The 14,583-nt window shown below is 44.3% G+C and overlaps 1 protein-coding gene across 3 annotated transcripts in view; it reads right to left on the reverse strand.

Annotated features, from left to right (window-relative positions):
* The window catches only part of SYCE3 (synaptonemal complex central element protein 3), a 72,471-nt gene that overhangs the window by 22,347 nt on the left and 35,541 nt on the right, over positions 1-14,583 (reverse strand). Inside the window, exons 1-2 of one of the 3 annotated variants that reach the window (XM_069755875.1) lie at positions 5,673-5,714; positions 5,507-5,561 (exon numbers count right to left, since the gene is read on the reverse strand). The exons of the other annotated variants lie outside the window; for them this stretch is intronic. Coding sequence (XP_069611976.1) covers positions 5,507-5,561; positions 5,673-5,701 — 84 coding nt within the window. The 5' untranslated portion in view covers positions 5,702-5,714. Of the gene's footprint in view, positions 1-5,506; positions 5,562-5,672; positions 5,715-14,583 lie in introns of those variants that run through there. 3 annotated transcript variants of the gene reach the window in all.

Genomic DNA, 14,583 nt, shown 5'->3' on the forward strand with positions numbered 1-14,583 from the left:
GCACAATGCCTGAAATAGTGGACCGCCCTAGTAGACAAGATCTCGGGACGAGATCTGAATCTGAGCATGCGCCGCCCCCAGCGGCCATTTTCCCGGAGGCCACCGCATCGCAGCAATGGAGCTGCCGGTGCCTTCGGGCTTTGAGGAAATGCCAGAGGAGCCCGACTCTGCATGAAGATACGCCACCGCCTCCCCACAGCACAGGACCCTGATGCTGCACAAAGAGGGGCCGCCGCTCACCAGCAGAGAAACCCCACGCTTCCACAGTGAGGTAATAGGGGGATACTCCACTCACACTTTCCTGTGAGACGCCCCCTCTCTTCGTCATCGGGACCACTTTCCCCCCAACCCACCATACACACATTGGCCTGCACCCGGCGTATAAGACGACCCCCAACTTTTAAGAAGATTTTCAGGGGTTAAAAAGTCATCTTATATGCTGGAAAATACGGTATATGTAATTGATTACCTATGGTCTGATGACCCACACCCTTATCAACGAGGTCTCTTCTTTTTAGATATCAGTGGAGCTCCACATATTATTTCATATATTGTATTTTGTCTCATATGTACATCATTCAGGGGTGTTGAATAATTATCATGTCATGCACATGTTTTTAGATGTTTTTAATGTCCATCTTTATATGTCTGAGGTTTTTAATAAAGTTTACATATAGAGTGGGCACGGAAAGTATTCAGACCCTTTACATTTTTCACTCTTTGTTTCATTGCAGCCATTTGGTAAATTCCAAAAGGTTTATTTTTTTCACATTAATGTACACTCTGCGCCCCATCTTGACTGAACAAAAACAGAAATTTAGAAATTTTTGCAAATTTAATAAAAAAGAAAAACTGAAATATCACATAGTCATAAGTATTCAAACCCTTTGCTCAGACCCTCATAGTTAAGTCACATGCTGTCCATTTCCTTGTGATCCTCCTTGAGGCCTGTCCCACACGTCCAGATAATTCCGGTACCGGAAAAATCGGTACCAGAGTTATCCGTGTCCGTGTGTCCGTGTGCTCACGTGGCACATCAGTGTGGCACATGTGTGGCAGCCGTGTGCCGACTGGGTACCACACGCACCGTGCAGGAGACGGTGCTAGAGTTAAGCGCTGTCCCCTGCTTTGGGTGCTGAATCCAGAATTCAATCCTTCCACCCCTATGGGAGGTGGAGCCACATATTCATCACTGTAATGTGCGGCACCACGTGACCGCTCATACAGGACAAGCAGCGACGCTGAGAGGAAGCATCGAGGGAGCTGGGTAAGTATTTTAATGCCAGCGGGTGGGCGCACAGGGGGAGGGAGGCGAGAGCTGACCGGGAACTTTATTTTAAACACACACAAAAAAAAAACCAAGATTTTTCATTCCTTCTCTCCAGCGAACACTGCTGGGAAGAAGGAATGAATTCTGGATTCAGCACCCAAAGCAGGGGACAGCGCTTAACTCTAGCGCTGTCTCCTGCACGCTGCGTGTGGTACCCAGTCGGCACACGGATGGCACACGGACATCATCCGTGTGCGGTACGTGTTTACACGGACTCATTGACTTTAATGGGTCCGTGTGATACGTGCGCTCCCACTAACACTGACATGTCTCCGTGTTTTTCAAACGGACACACGGTCCATGAAAACACGCTGACATGTGCAGAGACACATTGATTTTAATGTGTCTACATGAGTCAGTGTCTCCTGTTCGTGAGGAAACTGTCACCTCACGTACCGGAGCCACTGACGAGTGAAACCGGCCTGAGATGGTTCTACTCCTTCATTGGTGTTCAGTAGTGATGAGCGAGTACACTCGTTGCTCGGGTTTTCCCGAGAACGCTCAGCTGGTCTCCGAGTATTTGCGAGTGCTCGGAGATTTAGTTTTTGTCGCTGCAGCTGCATGATTTGCGGCTGCTAGACAGCTTCAATACATATGGGGATTCCCCAGCAACCAGGCAACCCCCACATGTACTCAGGCTGGCTAGCAGCTGTAAATCATGCAGCTGCGTCAACAAAAACTAAATCTCCGAGCACTCACAAATACTCGGAGACCACCCGATCGTGCTCAGGAAAACCCGAGCAATGAGTATACTCGCTCATCACTAGTGTCCAGCTGTGGTTAATTAAACTGATAGGACTTGATTTGGAATGGCACACATCTGTCTATGTAAGACCTCACAGATCACAGTGCATGTCAGACCAAATGAGAATCATGAGGTCAAAGGAACTGGCCAATGAGCTCAGAGACAGAATTGTTGCAAGGCACAGATCTGGTCAAGGTTACAAAGGAATTTCTGCAGTACTCAAGGTTCCTAAGAGCACAGTGACCTCCTTAGGCTGCTTTCACACATCAGTTTTTTGCCGTCTGTCACAATCCGGCGAATTTTGAAAAAAAGTTGCCACCGGATCCGTTTTTTTAACTCCTAGACTAGTATTAGGGACGGATTGCGGTGGATGGCCTCACATTTCATCCATTTTTCACCGGATCCGTCAAAAATTTGTTCTCTGGCAGTCGGACAAAACGGACATACTAACGTTTTTTGTGTCAGTCGAAAAAAACGGAGAGCAATGGATGCGGTGGCATCTGGCGTTTGCTACAATGGAAGCCTATGGCGCCAGATCCGTAAAATGATGAATCCGGCATCAGATTCCGTTTTTTTAAACTGAGCATGCTTAGCGGTTTCCATTCTGTTCTCTCTCTCTCCCCTTGCCCCCGATCAGCTAGTCGGATCTGGTGAAAAAACAGATCCGTCGCATCAGTTTTTCACAATTTGCGACGGAACCGTTTTTTTCAAAGTTCGCATGATTGAGCCTGACAGCAAAAGACTAATGTGTGAAAGCAGCCTAAAATGGAAGAAGTTTGGGGCCATCAGAAGTCTTCCTAGACTTGGCTTTTCAGCCAAACTGAGCAATTGTGGGAGAAGAGACTTGGTGAGAGAGGTAAAGAAGAACCCCAAGATCACGGTGGCTGAGCGCCAGAGATGTAGTAGGGAGATGGGAGAAAGTTCCACAAAGTCAACTATCACTGCAGCCTCCGACCAGTCGGGCTTTTATGGCAGAGTGGCCCGACGGAAGCCTCTCCTCAGTGCAAGACATATGAAAACTCGCATAGAATTTGCTAAAAAACACATGAAGGACTCACAGACTATGATAAATGAGATTCTCTGGTCTAATGAGACGAAGATAGACATTTTTGGTGATAATTCTAAGCAGTATGTATGCAGAAAACCAGGTACTGCACATCACCTGCCCAATACAATCCCAACAGTGAAACATGGTGGTGGCAGCATCATGCTATGGGGGTGTTTTTCAGCTGCAGGGACAGGAGGACTCGTTGTCATTGAAGGAAACATGAATGAGGACAAAGTGCAGAGATATCATGGATGAAAACCTCTTCCAGAATGCTCTGGACCTCAGACTTATGCTGGGGGGGCCTATATCAATGGCCCCTTACCAGCCTGAGGACACCAGCCCCCAGCTGTGAGCTTTAGCAAGGCTGCTTGTCAAAAATGGGAGGACTCAACACCATTTTTTTAAATTATTTATTTAAATAATTTAAAAAAACAGCGTGGGGACCCCTCTATTCTTGATAACGAACCTTGCTGAAGCTGACAGCTGAGGGTTGCAGCCCCAGCTATGAGTTTTGCCTGGTTGGTTCAAGAATATAGCGGAGAACCCACGTCGGGTTTTTCATTCATATATTTCATTATATCGCAGGCGGCGGCTGAGGAAACCCCGATCATCGGCTCCTGCTGTCACTGTGAGGGTATGTGCACACACTGCGGATTTGCCTGCAGATCCGCAACGGATTGGCCGCTGCTGATTTGCAGCAGTTTTCCACCAGATTTATAGTACCATTTAAATCTATGGAAAACAAAATCCGCTGTGCCCATGATGCGGAAAATACCGCACGGAAACGCTGAGTTGTATTTTTCGCAGCATGTCAATTCTTTGTGCAGATTCCGCAACGTTTTACACCTGCTCCTCAATAGGAATCCGCAGGTGTGAAACCACAGGTGAACTCCGCACAAAAAATTCAGGAAATCCGCGGCAGTGCGTTTTACCTGCAAATTTTTAAAAAACGGTGCAGAAAAATCCGCACACTAATCCGCTACGTGGGCACATAGCCTTATTAGCGCCAGCAGGTGTTGAATGATGGGAATAACAGTCCAAAAAGCCCCCACCTGCTGTTATTGTACGGACTTTAATATGACTCTCATCATTTTCCTCTGCTCACGCCGATCGGTGGCAGAGCAGGGTAGAATGATGAGAGCCATCTTCAGCACCTGCCGCCGGGGAACAGCGCTTACTGTAGTGCTTCTTCCCTGGTGCCGATACGTGGCACATGGAGAACATCAATGTGTGTTCTCTGTGTGCACGTGTGCGGGACGTTTTGCCATCCGTGCTGACGGTAAAAAACGGACATGTCTATACATGGTCCGTGGAAATACACTGACATGTGCACAGACCCATTCATTTGAATGAGTCTACGTGTGTCAATGTCTCCGGTACGTGTGAAAACTGTCACCACATGTACCGGAGACACGATGTGTGAAAGAGGCCTCAGTCGTATTGAAAATGCTGCATTTAAAACACGTGTTCCTTAGGTTTTGCTTCTTTTTTTTAGCATGTTTTTGCAGTTTTGTTTGGGTGCAGATTCCATGTGCATCTTTTCTACAGAACATGTTTAATAAAGTTTTATTCACCAAAATGCAAAGTTTTTTTTTAACTTTTTCATTGCTTTGTATGGATAAATAATGGTAAAAAAAAAACACTGAAAGAATTGACATGCTACAAAAATTTCAAAAACTCTGCAGTTTTCAAAATCAATTAGGCAGCAAAAATGAAGCATATGCATTAAACTTTTCATAGCTTTTGCTGGTACTGTAAAAGGAAACTTTATTTCTGCAGAAAAAAAACCTGCTGCAAAAAGTTGCATGTGAACATAGCCAAAAAGAAATAAATACCTCCAAAAAATAAATAATTTTGTCTATGAGTTCTATAGTTGCCGTGTGAATTTATTTTGTGTATACTATATGGCCACTGTATGTGACCAGCGACTTTGTATTCTGACAAAAACGGAAGAAAAAGATCCACATGGCCATATGGATGAAATAAATCTGAAACTTTATTTCACATGGTTAAAAAAGTTCTCCAGACAAATAAAAAAACATTACCCATTCTGAAATAAGTTACTGCCGGAAGCCCTTAGTCATAGAATGTGGCATGATACCAGCGGAAGCACTATATATATATATATATATATATATATATATATATATATATATATATATATATATATATATAAAGGGTTGACCTTATGTGACATCACAACATGTATTAGCATATAATACATATTCATGAAAAAAAAAACCTGAAAAATAGAAAATATACAGAACTTTATATTTACAAAACAGACACATGGAAGTTATTCAAAAAGAAGACAAGAGAAATAGCATATAAGCGACAATAGGGCATGCAGATGAATAAAATAATCATATAAATGTAACCCTACTGTGTAATGGCTGTGTCTGACCGTACAGGACCATGGTCTGATCATACCACGTCTCCTGTGCAGGGGAGGAAGGAAAAGAGAATATACAGACGTTACAGCACGGGATAGCAAATAATTATTTCTTTGAAGTAAAACATTGTTTAAAAACAAGCATGTAATGCTTTACCTCACAGAAAGAATCATCTGCGATCCCATGCTGTCCTGTCTGTATACTCCTTTGTTTCCCTTCCTGCCCATGAGATGTGTTATGATCAGACCATGTTCCTGTATGGTCAGACACGGCCATTACACAGTACACAGCAGGGGCACATTTATAAGATTATCTCAGTACAGGGACATTTTATTTACACACATCCAATTATTATTCCAAGATCTATGGATTAAAATAACTTTTGTTCCAGGGAAAATCCCTTTAAATAGAACAACAATCAGTGACTCACAGATATACAGTTCAGGTCAGCAGTCATACATACAGGTCCTTCTCAAAAAATTAGCATATAGTGTTAAATTTCATTATTTACCGTAATGTAATGATTACAATTAAACTTTCATATATTATAGATTCATTATCCACCAACTGAAATTTGTCAGGTCTTTTATTGTTTTAATACTGATGATTTTGGCATACAACTCCTGATAACCCAAAAAACCTGTCTCAATAAATTAGCATATCAAGAAAAGGTTCTCTAAACGACCTATTACCCTAATCTTCTGAATCAACTAATTAACTCTAAACACATGCAAAAGATACCTGAGGCTTTTATAAACTCCCTGTCTGGTTCATTACTCAAAACCCCCATCATGGGTAAGACTAGCGACCTGACAGATGTCAAGAAGGCCATCATTGACACCCTCAAGCAAGAGGGTAAGACCCAGAAAGAAATTTCTCAACAAATAGGCTGTTCCCAGAGTGCTGTATCAAGGCACCTCAATGGTAAGTCTGTTGGAATCAAACAATGTGGCAGAAAACGCTGTACAACGAGAAGAGGAGACCGGACCCTGAGGAAGATTGTGGAGAAGGACCGATTCCAGACCTTGGGGAACCTGAGGAAGCAGTGGACTGAGTCTGGTGTGGAAACATCCAGAGCCACCGTGCACAGGCGTGTGCAGGAAATGGGCTACAGGTGCCGCATTACCCAGGTAAAGCCACTTTTGAGCTACAGAGAAGCAGCACTGGACTGTTGCTAAGTGGTCACTCCCAAGTACTTTTTTCTGATGAAAGCAAATTTTGCATGTCATTCGGAAATCAAGGTGCCAGAGTCTGGAGGAAGACTGGGGAGAAGGAAATGCCAAAATGCCTGAAGTCCAGTGTCAAGTACCCACAGTCAGTGATGGTGTGGGGTGCCATGTCAGCTGCTGGTGTTGGTCCACTGTGTTTCATCAAGGGCAGGGTCAATGCAGCTAGCTATCAGGAGATTTTGGAGCACTTCATGCTTCCATCGGCTGAAATGCTTTATGGAGATGAAGATTTCATTTTTCAGCACGACCTGGCACCTGCTCACAGTGCCAAAACCACTGGTAAATGGTTTACTGACCATGGTATTACTGTGCTCAATTGGCCTGCCAACTCTCCTGACCTGAACCCCATAGAGAATCTGTGGGATATTGTGAAGAGAAAGTTGAGAGACGCAAGACCCAACACTCTGGATGAGCTTAAGGCCGCTATTGAAGCATCCTGGGCCTCCATAACATCTCAGCAGTGTCACAGGCTGATTGCCTCCATGCCACGCCGCATTGAAGCAGTCATTTCTGCCAAAGGATTCCCGACCAAGTATTGAGTGCATAACTGAACATTATTATTTGTTGGTTTTTTTGTTTGTTATTAAAAAACACTTTTATTTGATTGGATGGGTGAAATATGCTAATTTATTGAGACAGGTTTTTTGGGTTATCAGGAGTTGTATGCCAAAATCATCAGTATTAAAACAATAAAAGACCTGACAAATTTCAGTTGGTGGATAATGAATCTATAATATATGAAAGTTTAATTGTAATCATTACATTATGGTAAATAATGAAATTTAACACTATATGCTAATTTTTTGAGAAGGACCTGTAGCAGTGCATGCTTATATAGGTGCGGCTTCTTAGCTCATTCCACTAGACAGGTCTGACTAGATTGTTCCCTGTATATCATTAACAATAGATAACCTCACTTATGCTAATCCATATTGTGTACAAGCGTAGACTGATGGTGGGGGGCATGGTCTGCAATGAGAAGGGGCTAGGTGCATTGAGCAAGTGCTTTGGAATTTATTTACCTAATCTACAGCAATCTATTTTTCATTTAAAAAGCATTCGTCAACCTGTCAAAAAGTGACCAGATTTTGCTTTTATGTAATGTCCACTGTCCCTGAGTATTTTTTTTTCTTTAATAAACTTGCCATACATTTCCAAAAATATGGACCATTTTATAGTGCTAATTTTTGCTTTCTTAGGGCAGTCCCACACGTCCAGATAATTCCGGTACCGGAATTATCCGTGTCCGTGTGCCCGTGCGTTTCTGTGGCACATCAGTGTGGCACACGGGCGGCACACGTGTGCCACCCATGTGCCCACTGGGTACCACACGCACCGTGCAGGAGACAGCACTAAAGTTTAGCGCTGTCCCCTGCACCTGGTGCTGAAGCCGCCATTCATATCTTCTCTGCAGCAGCGTTTGCTGTAGAGAAGATATGAATATTCCTTTTTTTTTGTTTCTTGTGTTTAAAATAAAGATCCATGTCCCCACCCCCCTCCCACCCCCTGTGCGCCCGCCCGCTGTTCTTAAAATACTCACCCGGCTCCCTCGCTGGCGCTGCTTCCTGTCCTGGCCGCACCTTCTACTGTATGAGCGGTCACGTGGGGACGCTCATTTACAGTAATGAATATGCGGCTCCACCCCTATGGGAGTTGGAGCCGCATATTCATGACTGTAATCGGCGGCCCCACGTGACCGCTCATACAGTAGAAGATGCGGCCAAGACAGGAAGCAGCGCCAGCGAGGGAGCCGGGTGAGTATTTTAAGAAAAGCGGGCGGGCGCACAGGGGGTGGGAGGGGTATGGGGACATGGATCTTTATTTTAAACACAAGAAACAAAAAAAAAAGGAATATTCATATCTTCTCTACAGCAAATGCTGCTGGACAGAAGATATGAATGGCGGCTTCAGCACCAGTGGGCAGGACAGCGCTTACTGTAGCGCTGTCTCCTGCACGGCACACGGACTGCACACGGACAACGCCCGTGTGCGGTACGTGTTTTACACGGACCCATTGACTTTAATGGGTCCGTGTAATCTGTGCGCTCCCACGAACACTGACATGTCTCCGTGTTTGGCACACGGAGACACGGTCCGCAAAAAATCAATGACATCCAGCGTCGGACTGGAGCACCTTGGGCCCACCAGAGAAAATCATTCTTAGGGCCCACTATGTAGCTACATAGAAATAGATACAAGACCACCAATTGTGCGGTAAAAAGCCCTAATATCAGGGTATAATATAAGGTAGTTCACGTCTTAATAATGTAGCAAGGGTTGGGGTAGCCCTCTCACAGAATATAATGTAGCCCCCCAGGGCCGTATTTAGAGTTTCTGCTGCCCTAGGCACCTTTAGCGCTGCCTCCCCCTTTGGTGAGTATGACACTATCGGCAGTGACTTTGGCAAGAATCGCTGATGTGAAAGTCGCCTTTTGCAGCAGATCGGGCAGTTTTTCTGCATCTGCCGCGTAACAGATCACTTACAGCAACACTGCCTTCGGCCTCATTCATTCCCTATGGGATTTGCGGCACTTGCCGTGATCTGGCAAATGTGGTACCATACCTCCCAACTTTTGAAGAAGGGAAGGAGGTATAAAGTTTGCGGCGCGCGTAGTGCGCCGCGGCAAATTTTAGTCCACGCCTCTGACCAGACCCATTTCACAACTAGTCACACCCATATCCACGTCCCAACTGCAGCCATTTAGCACTGCTGATCACACTGTTTAATATACAATAATTATAAACAAACAAAAATATGGCCACACAGTGCTCCATACTGTATAATGGCCACACATGATGCTCCATACTGTATAACGGCCACACATGATGCTGCATACTGTATAATGGCCACACACAGTTCTTCATACTGTATAATGGCCACACATGATGCTCCATAGTGTATAATGGCCACACATTGCTCCATACTGTATAATGGCCACACATTGCTCCATACTGTATAATGGCCAGACAGTGCTCCATACTGTATAATGGCCACACATTGCTCCATACTGTATAATGGCCAGACAGTGCTCCATACTGTATAATGACCACCAACACATAGTGCTCCATAGTGTATAACGGCCACACAGTTCTCCATACTGTATAATGATCCCACATAATGCTCAATACTGTATAGTGACCACAAATGATGCTCCATACTGTATAACGGCCACACATGATGCTCCATACTGTATAATGTCCATTGGCCACACATGATGCTCCATACTGTATAACGGCCACACACGATGCTCAATACTGTATAATGACCCCCCCTCCTGTATGCATGGCTCATCTCCCTCCTATCCCATATACATAGCTCATATTACCCCCTCCTGTATGCATGACTCATATCTCCCCATGTATGCATGGCTCATATCCCCCCCCTGTATGAATGGCTCATATTCCGCCCCTGTATGCATGGCTTATATTCCCCCCTGTATGCAAGGCTCATAGTCCGCCCCTGTATGCATGGTTCATATTCCTGTTGTGAGTTCTGTTTTTGGGCTCCCTCTGGTGGTTACTGATGGTACTGGGTGACTTGTCTTTCCTGGGTTTCTGGGTTCCACCTGTTCCATCAGCATATGGGAGTTTCCTATTTAACCCCTTCATGACCCAGCCTATTTTGACCTTAAAGACCTTGCCGTTTTTTGCAATTCTGACCAGTGTCCCTTCATGAGGTAATAACTCAGGAACGCTTCAATGGATCCTAGCGGTTCTGAGATTGTTTTTTCGTGACATATTGGGCTTCATGTTAGTGGTAAATTTAGGTCAATAAATTCTGTGTTTATTTGTGATAAAAACGGAAATTTGGCGAAAATTTTGAAAATTTCGCAATTTTCACATTTTGAATTTTTATTCTGTTAAACCAGAGAGTTATGTGACACAAAATAGTTAATAAATAACATTTCCCACACGTCTACTTTACATCAGCACAATTTTGGAAACAAAATTTTTTTTTGCTAGGAAGTTATAAGGGTTAAAATTTGACCAGCGATTTCTCATTTTTACAACGAAATTTACAAAACCATTTTTTTTAGGGACCACCTCACATTTGAAGTCAGTTTGAGGGGTCTATATGGCTGAAAATACCCAAAAGTGACACCATTCTAAAAACTGCACCCCTCAAGGTGCACAAAACCACATTCAAGAAGTTTATTAACCCTTCAGGTGCTTCACAGCAGCAGAAGCAACATGGAAGGAAAAAATGAACATTTAACTTTTTAGTCACAAAAATGATTTTTCAGCAACAATTTTTTTATTTTCCCAATGGTAAAAGGAGAAACTGAACCACGTACGTTGTTGTCCAATTTGTCCTGAGTACGCTGATATCTCATATGTGGGGGTAAACCACTGTTTGGGCGCACGGCACGGCTTGGAAGGGAAGGAGCGCCATTTGACTTTTTGAATGAAAAATTGGCTGCACTCTTTAGCGGACACCATGTCACATTTGGAGAGCCCCCGTGTGCCTAAAAATTGGAGCTCCCCCACAAGTGACCCCATTTTGGAAACTAGACGCCCCAAGGAACTTATCTAGATGCATAGTGAGCCCTTTAAACCCCCAGGTGCTTCACAAATTGATCCGTAAAAATGAAAAAGTACTTTTTTTTCACAAAAAAATTCTTTTAGCCTCAATTTTTTCATTTTCACATGGACAACAGGATAAAATGGATCCTAAAATTTGTTTGGCAATTTCTCCTGAGTACACCGATACTTCACATGTGGGGGTAAACCACTGTTTGGGCACATGGTAAGGCTCGGAAGGGAAGGAGCGCCATTTGACTTTTTGAATGAAAAATTATCTCCATCGTTAGCGGACACCATGTCGCGTTTGGAGAGACCCTGTGTGCTTAAACATTGGAGCTCCCCCACAAGTGACCCCATTTTGGAAACTGGACCCCCCAAGGAACTTATCTAGATGCCTAGTGAGCACTTTAAACCCTCAGGTGCTTCACAAATTGATCCGTAAAAATGAAAAAGTACTTTTTTTTTCACAAATTATTTATTTTCGCCTCAATTTTTTCATTTTCACATGGGCAATAGGATAAAATGGATCCTAAAATTTGTTGAGCAATTTCTCCCGAGTACGCCGATACCTCATATGTGGGGGTAAACCACTGTTTGGGCACACGGCAGGGCTCGGAAGGGAAGGCGCGCCTTTTAACTTTTTGAATGGAAAATTAGCTCCAATTGTTAGCGGACACCATGTCGCATTTGGAGAGCCCCTGTGTGCCTATGCAATGGAGCTCCCCCACAAGTGACCCCATTTTGGAAACTAGACCCCCCAAGGAACTTATCTAGATGCATACTGAGCACTTTAAACCCCCAGGTGCTTCACAGAAGTTTATAATGCAGAGCCATGAAAATAAAAAATAATTTTTCTTTTCTCAAAAATGATTTTTTAGCCTGGAATTTCCTATTTTGCCAATGATAATAGGAGAAATTGGACCACAAATGTTGTTGTCCAGTTTGTCCTGAGTATGCAGATACCCCATATGTGGGGGTAAACCACTGTTTGGGCGCACGGCAGGGCTCAGAAGGGAAGGCACGCCATTTGGCTTTTTAAATGGAAAATTATCTCCAATCATTAGCGGACACCATGTCGCGTTTGGAGAGCCCCTGTGTGCCTAAACATTGGAGATCCCCCACAAATTACCCCATTTTGGAAACTAGACCCCCAAAGGAACTAATCTAGATGTGTAGTGAGCACTTTGAACCCTCAAGTGCTTCACAGAAGTTTATAACGCAGAGCCATGAAAAAAAAAAAAAAAATTATTTTCTCAAAAATGAATTTTAGCCCGCAATTTTTTATTTTCCCAAGGGTAACAGGAGAAATTTGACCCCAAAAGTTGTTGTCCAGTTTCTCCTGAGTACGCTGATACCCCATATGTGGGGGTAAACCACTGTATAGGCACATGCTGGGGCTCGGAAGTGAAGTAGTGACGTTTTGAAATGCAGACTTTGATGGAATGCTCTGTGGGCGTCACGTTGCGTTTGCAGAGCCCCTGATGTGGCTAAACAGTAGAAACCCCCCACAAGTGACCCCATTTTGGAAACTAGACCCCCAAAGGAACTTATCTAGATGTGTGGTAAGCACTTTCAACCCCCAAGTGCTTTACAGAAGTTTATAACGCAGAGCCGTGAAAATAATAAATACGTTTTCTTTCCTCAAAAATAATTTTTTAGCCCAGAATTTTTTATTTTCCCAAGGGTTACAGGAGAAATTGGACCACAAAAGTTGTTGTCCAGTTTCTCCTGAGTACGCTGATGCCCCATGTGTGGGGGTAAACCACTGTTTGGGCACACGTGGGGGCTCAGAAGGGAAGTAGTGACTTTTGAAATGCAGACTTTGATGGAATGGTCTGCGGGCGTCACGTTGCGTTTGCAGAGCCCCTGGTGTGCCTAAACAGTAGAAACCCCCCACAAGTGACCCCATTTTGGAAACTAGACCCCCCAAGGAACTTATCTAGATATGTGGTGAGCACTTTGAACCCCCAAGTGCTTCACAGACGTTTACAACGCAGAGCCGTGAAAATAAAAAATCATTTTTCTTTCCTCAAAAATGATGTTTTAGCAAGCAATTTTTTATTTTCTCAAGGGTAACAGGAGAAATTGGACCCCAGTAATTGTTGCGCAGTTTGTCCTGAGTATGCTGGTACCCCATATGTGGGGGTAAACCACTGTTTGGGCACACGTCGGGGTTCGGAAGTGAGGGAGCACCATTTGAATTTTTGAATACAAGATTGGCTGGAATCAATGGTGGCGCCATGTTGCGTTTGGAGACCCCCTGAAGTGCCTAAACAGTGGAAACCCCTCAATTCTACCTCCAACACACCCCTAACCCTTATCCCAACTGTAGCCGTAACCCTAATCACAACCCTAACCCCAACACACCCCTAACCACAACCCTAATTCCAACCCAACTCTAAGGCTATGTGCCAACGTTGCGGATTCGTATGAGATTTTTCAGCATCATTTTTGAAAAATCCGCGGGTAAAAGGCACTGCGTTTTACCTGTGGATTTACCGTGGATTTCCAGTGTTTTTTGTGCGGATTTCACCTGTGGATTCCTATTGAGGAACAGGTGTAAAACGCTGCGGAATCCGCACAAAGAATTGGCATGCTGCGGAAAATACAATGCAGCGTTCCCGCGTGGTATTTTCTGCACCATGGGCACAGCGGATTTGGTTTTCCATATGTTTACATGGTACTGTAAACCTGATGGAATACTGCTGCGAATCCGCAGCGGCCAATCCGCACCGTGTGCACATAGCCTAATTCTAAAGGTATGTGCACACGCTGCGGAAAACGCTGCGGATCCGCAGCAGTTTCCCATGAGTTTACAGTTCAATGTGAACCTATGGGAACCAAAAATCGCTGTACACATGCTGCGGAAAAACTGCACGGAAACGCAGCGGTTTACATTCCGCAGCATGTCACTTCTTTCTGCGGATTCCGCAGCGGTTTTACAACTGCTCCAATAGAAAATCGCAGTTGTAAAACCGCAGTGAAATGCGCAGAAAAACCGCGGTAAATCCACGATAAATCGGCAGCGGTTTAGCACTGTGGATTTTTCAAATCCGCTGCGGAAAAATCCGCATAGGACCAGAATACGTGTGCACATACCGAAACCCTAACCTTACCCCTAACCCTAACCCTAGCCCTACCCCTAACCCTAACCCTACCCCTAACCCTAGCCCTACCCCTAACCCTAACCCTACCCCTAACCCTAACCCTACCCCTAACCCTACCCCTAACCCTAACCCTAGTTCTTACCCCAACCTTAGTGAAAAAAAAAAAATTCTTTATTTTTTTTATTGTCCCTATCTATGGGGGTGACA

This window comes from Ranitomeya imitator, chromosome 2 (assembly GCF_032444005.1).
Source record: "Ranitomeya imitator isolate aRanImi1 chromosome 2, aRanImi1.pri, whole genome shotgun sequence".
NCBI lineage: Eukaryota > Metazoa > Chordata > Amphibia > Anura > Dendrobatidae > Ranitomeya > Ranitomeya imitator.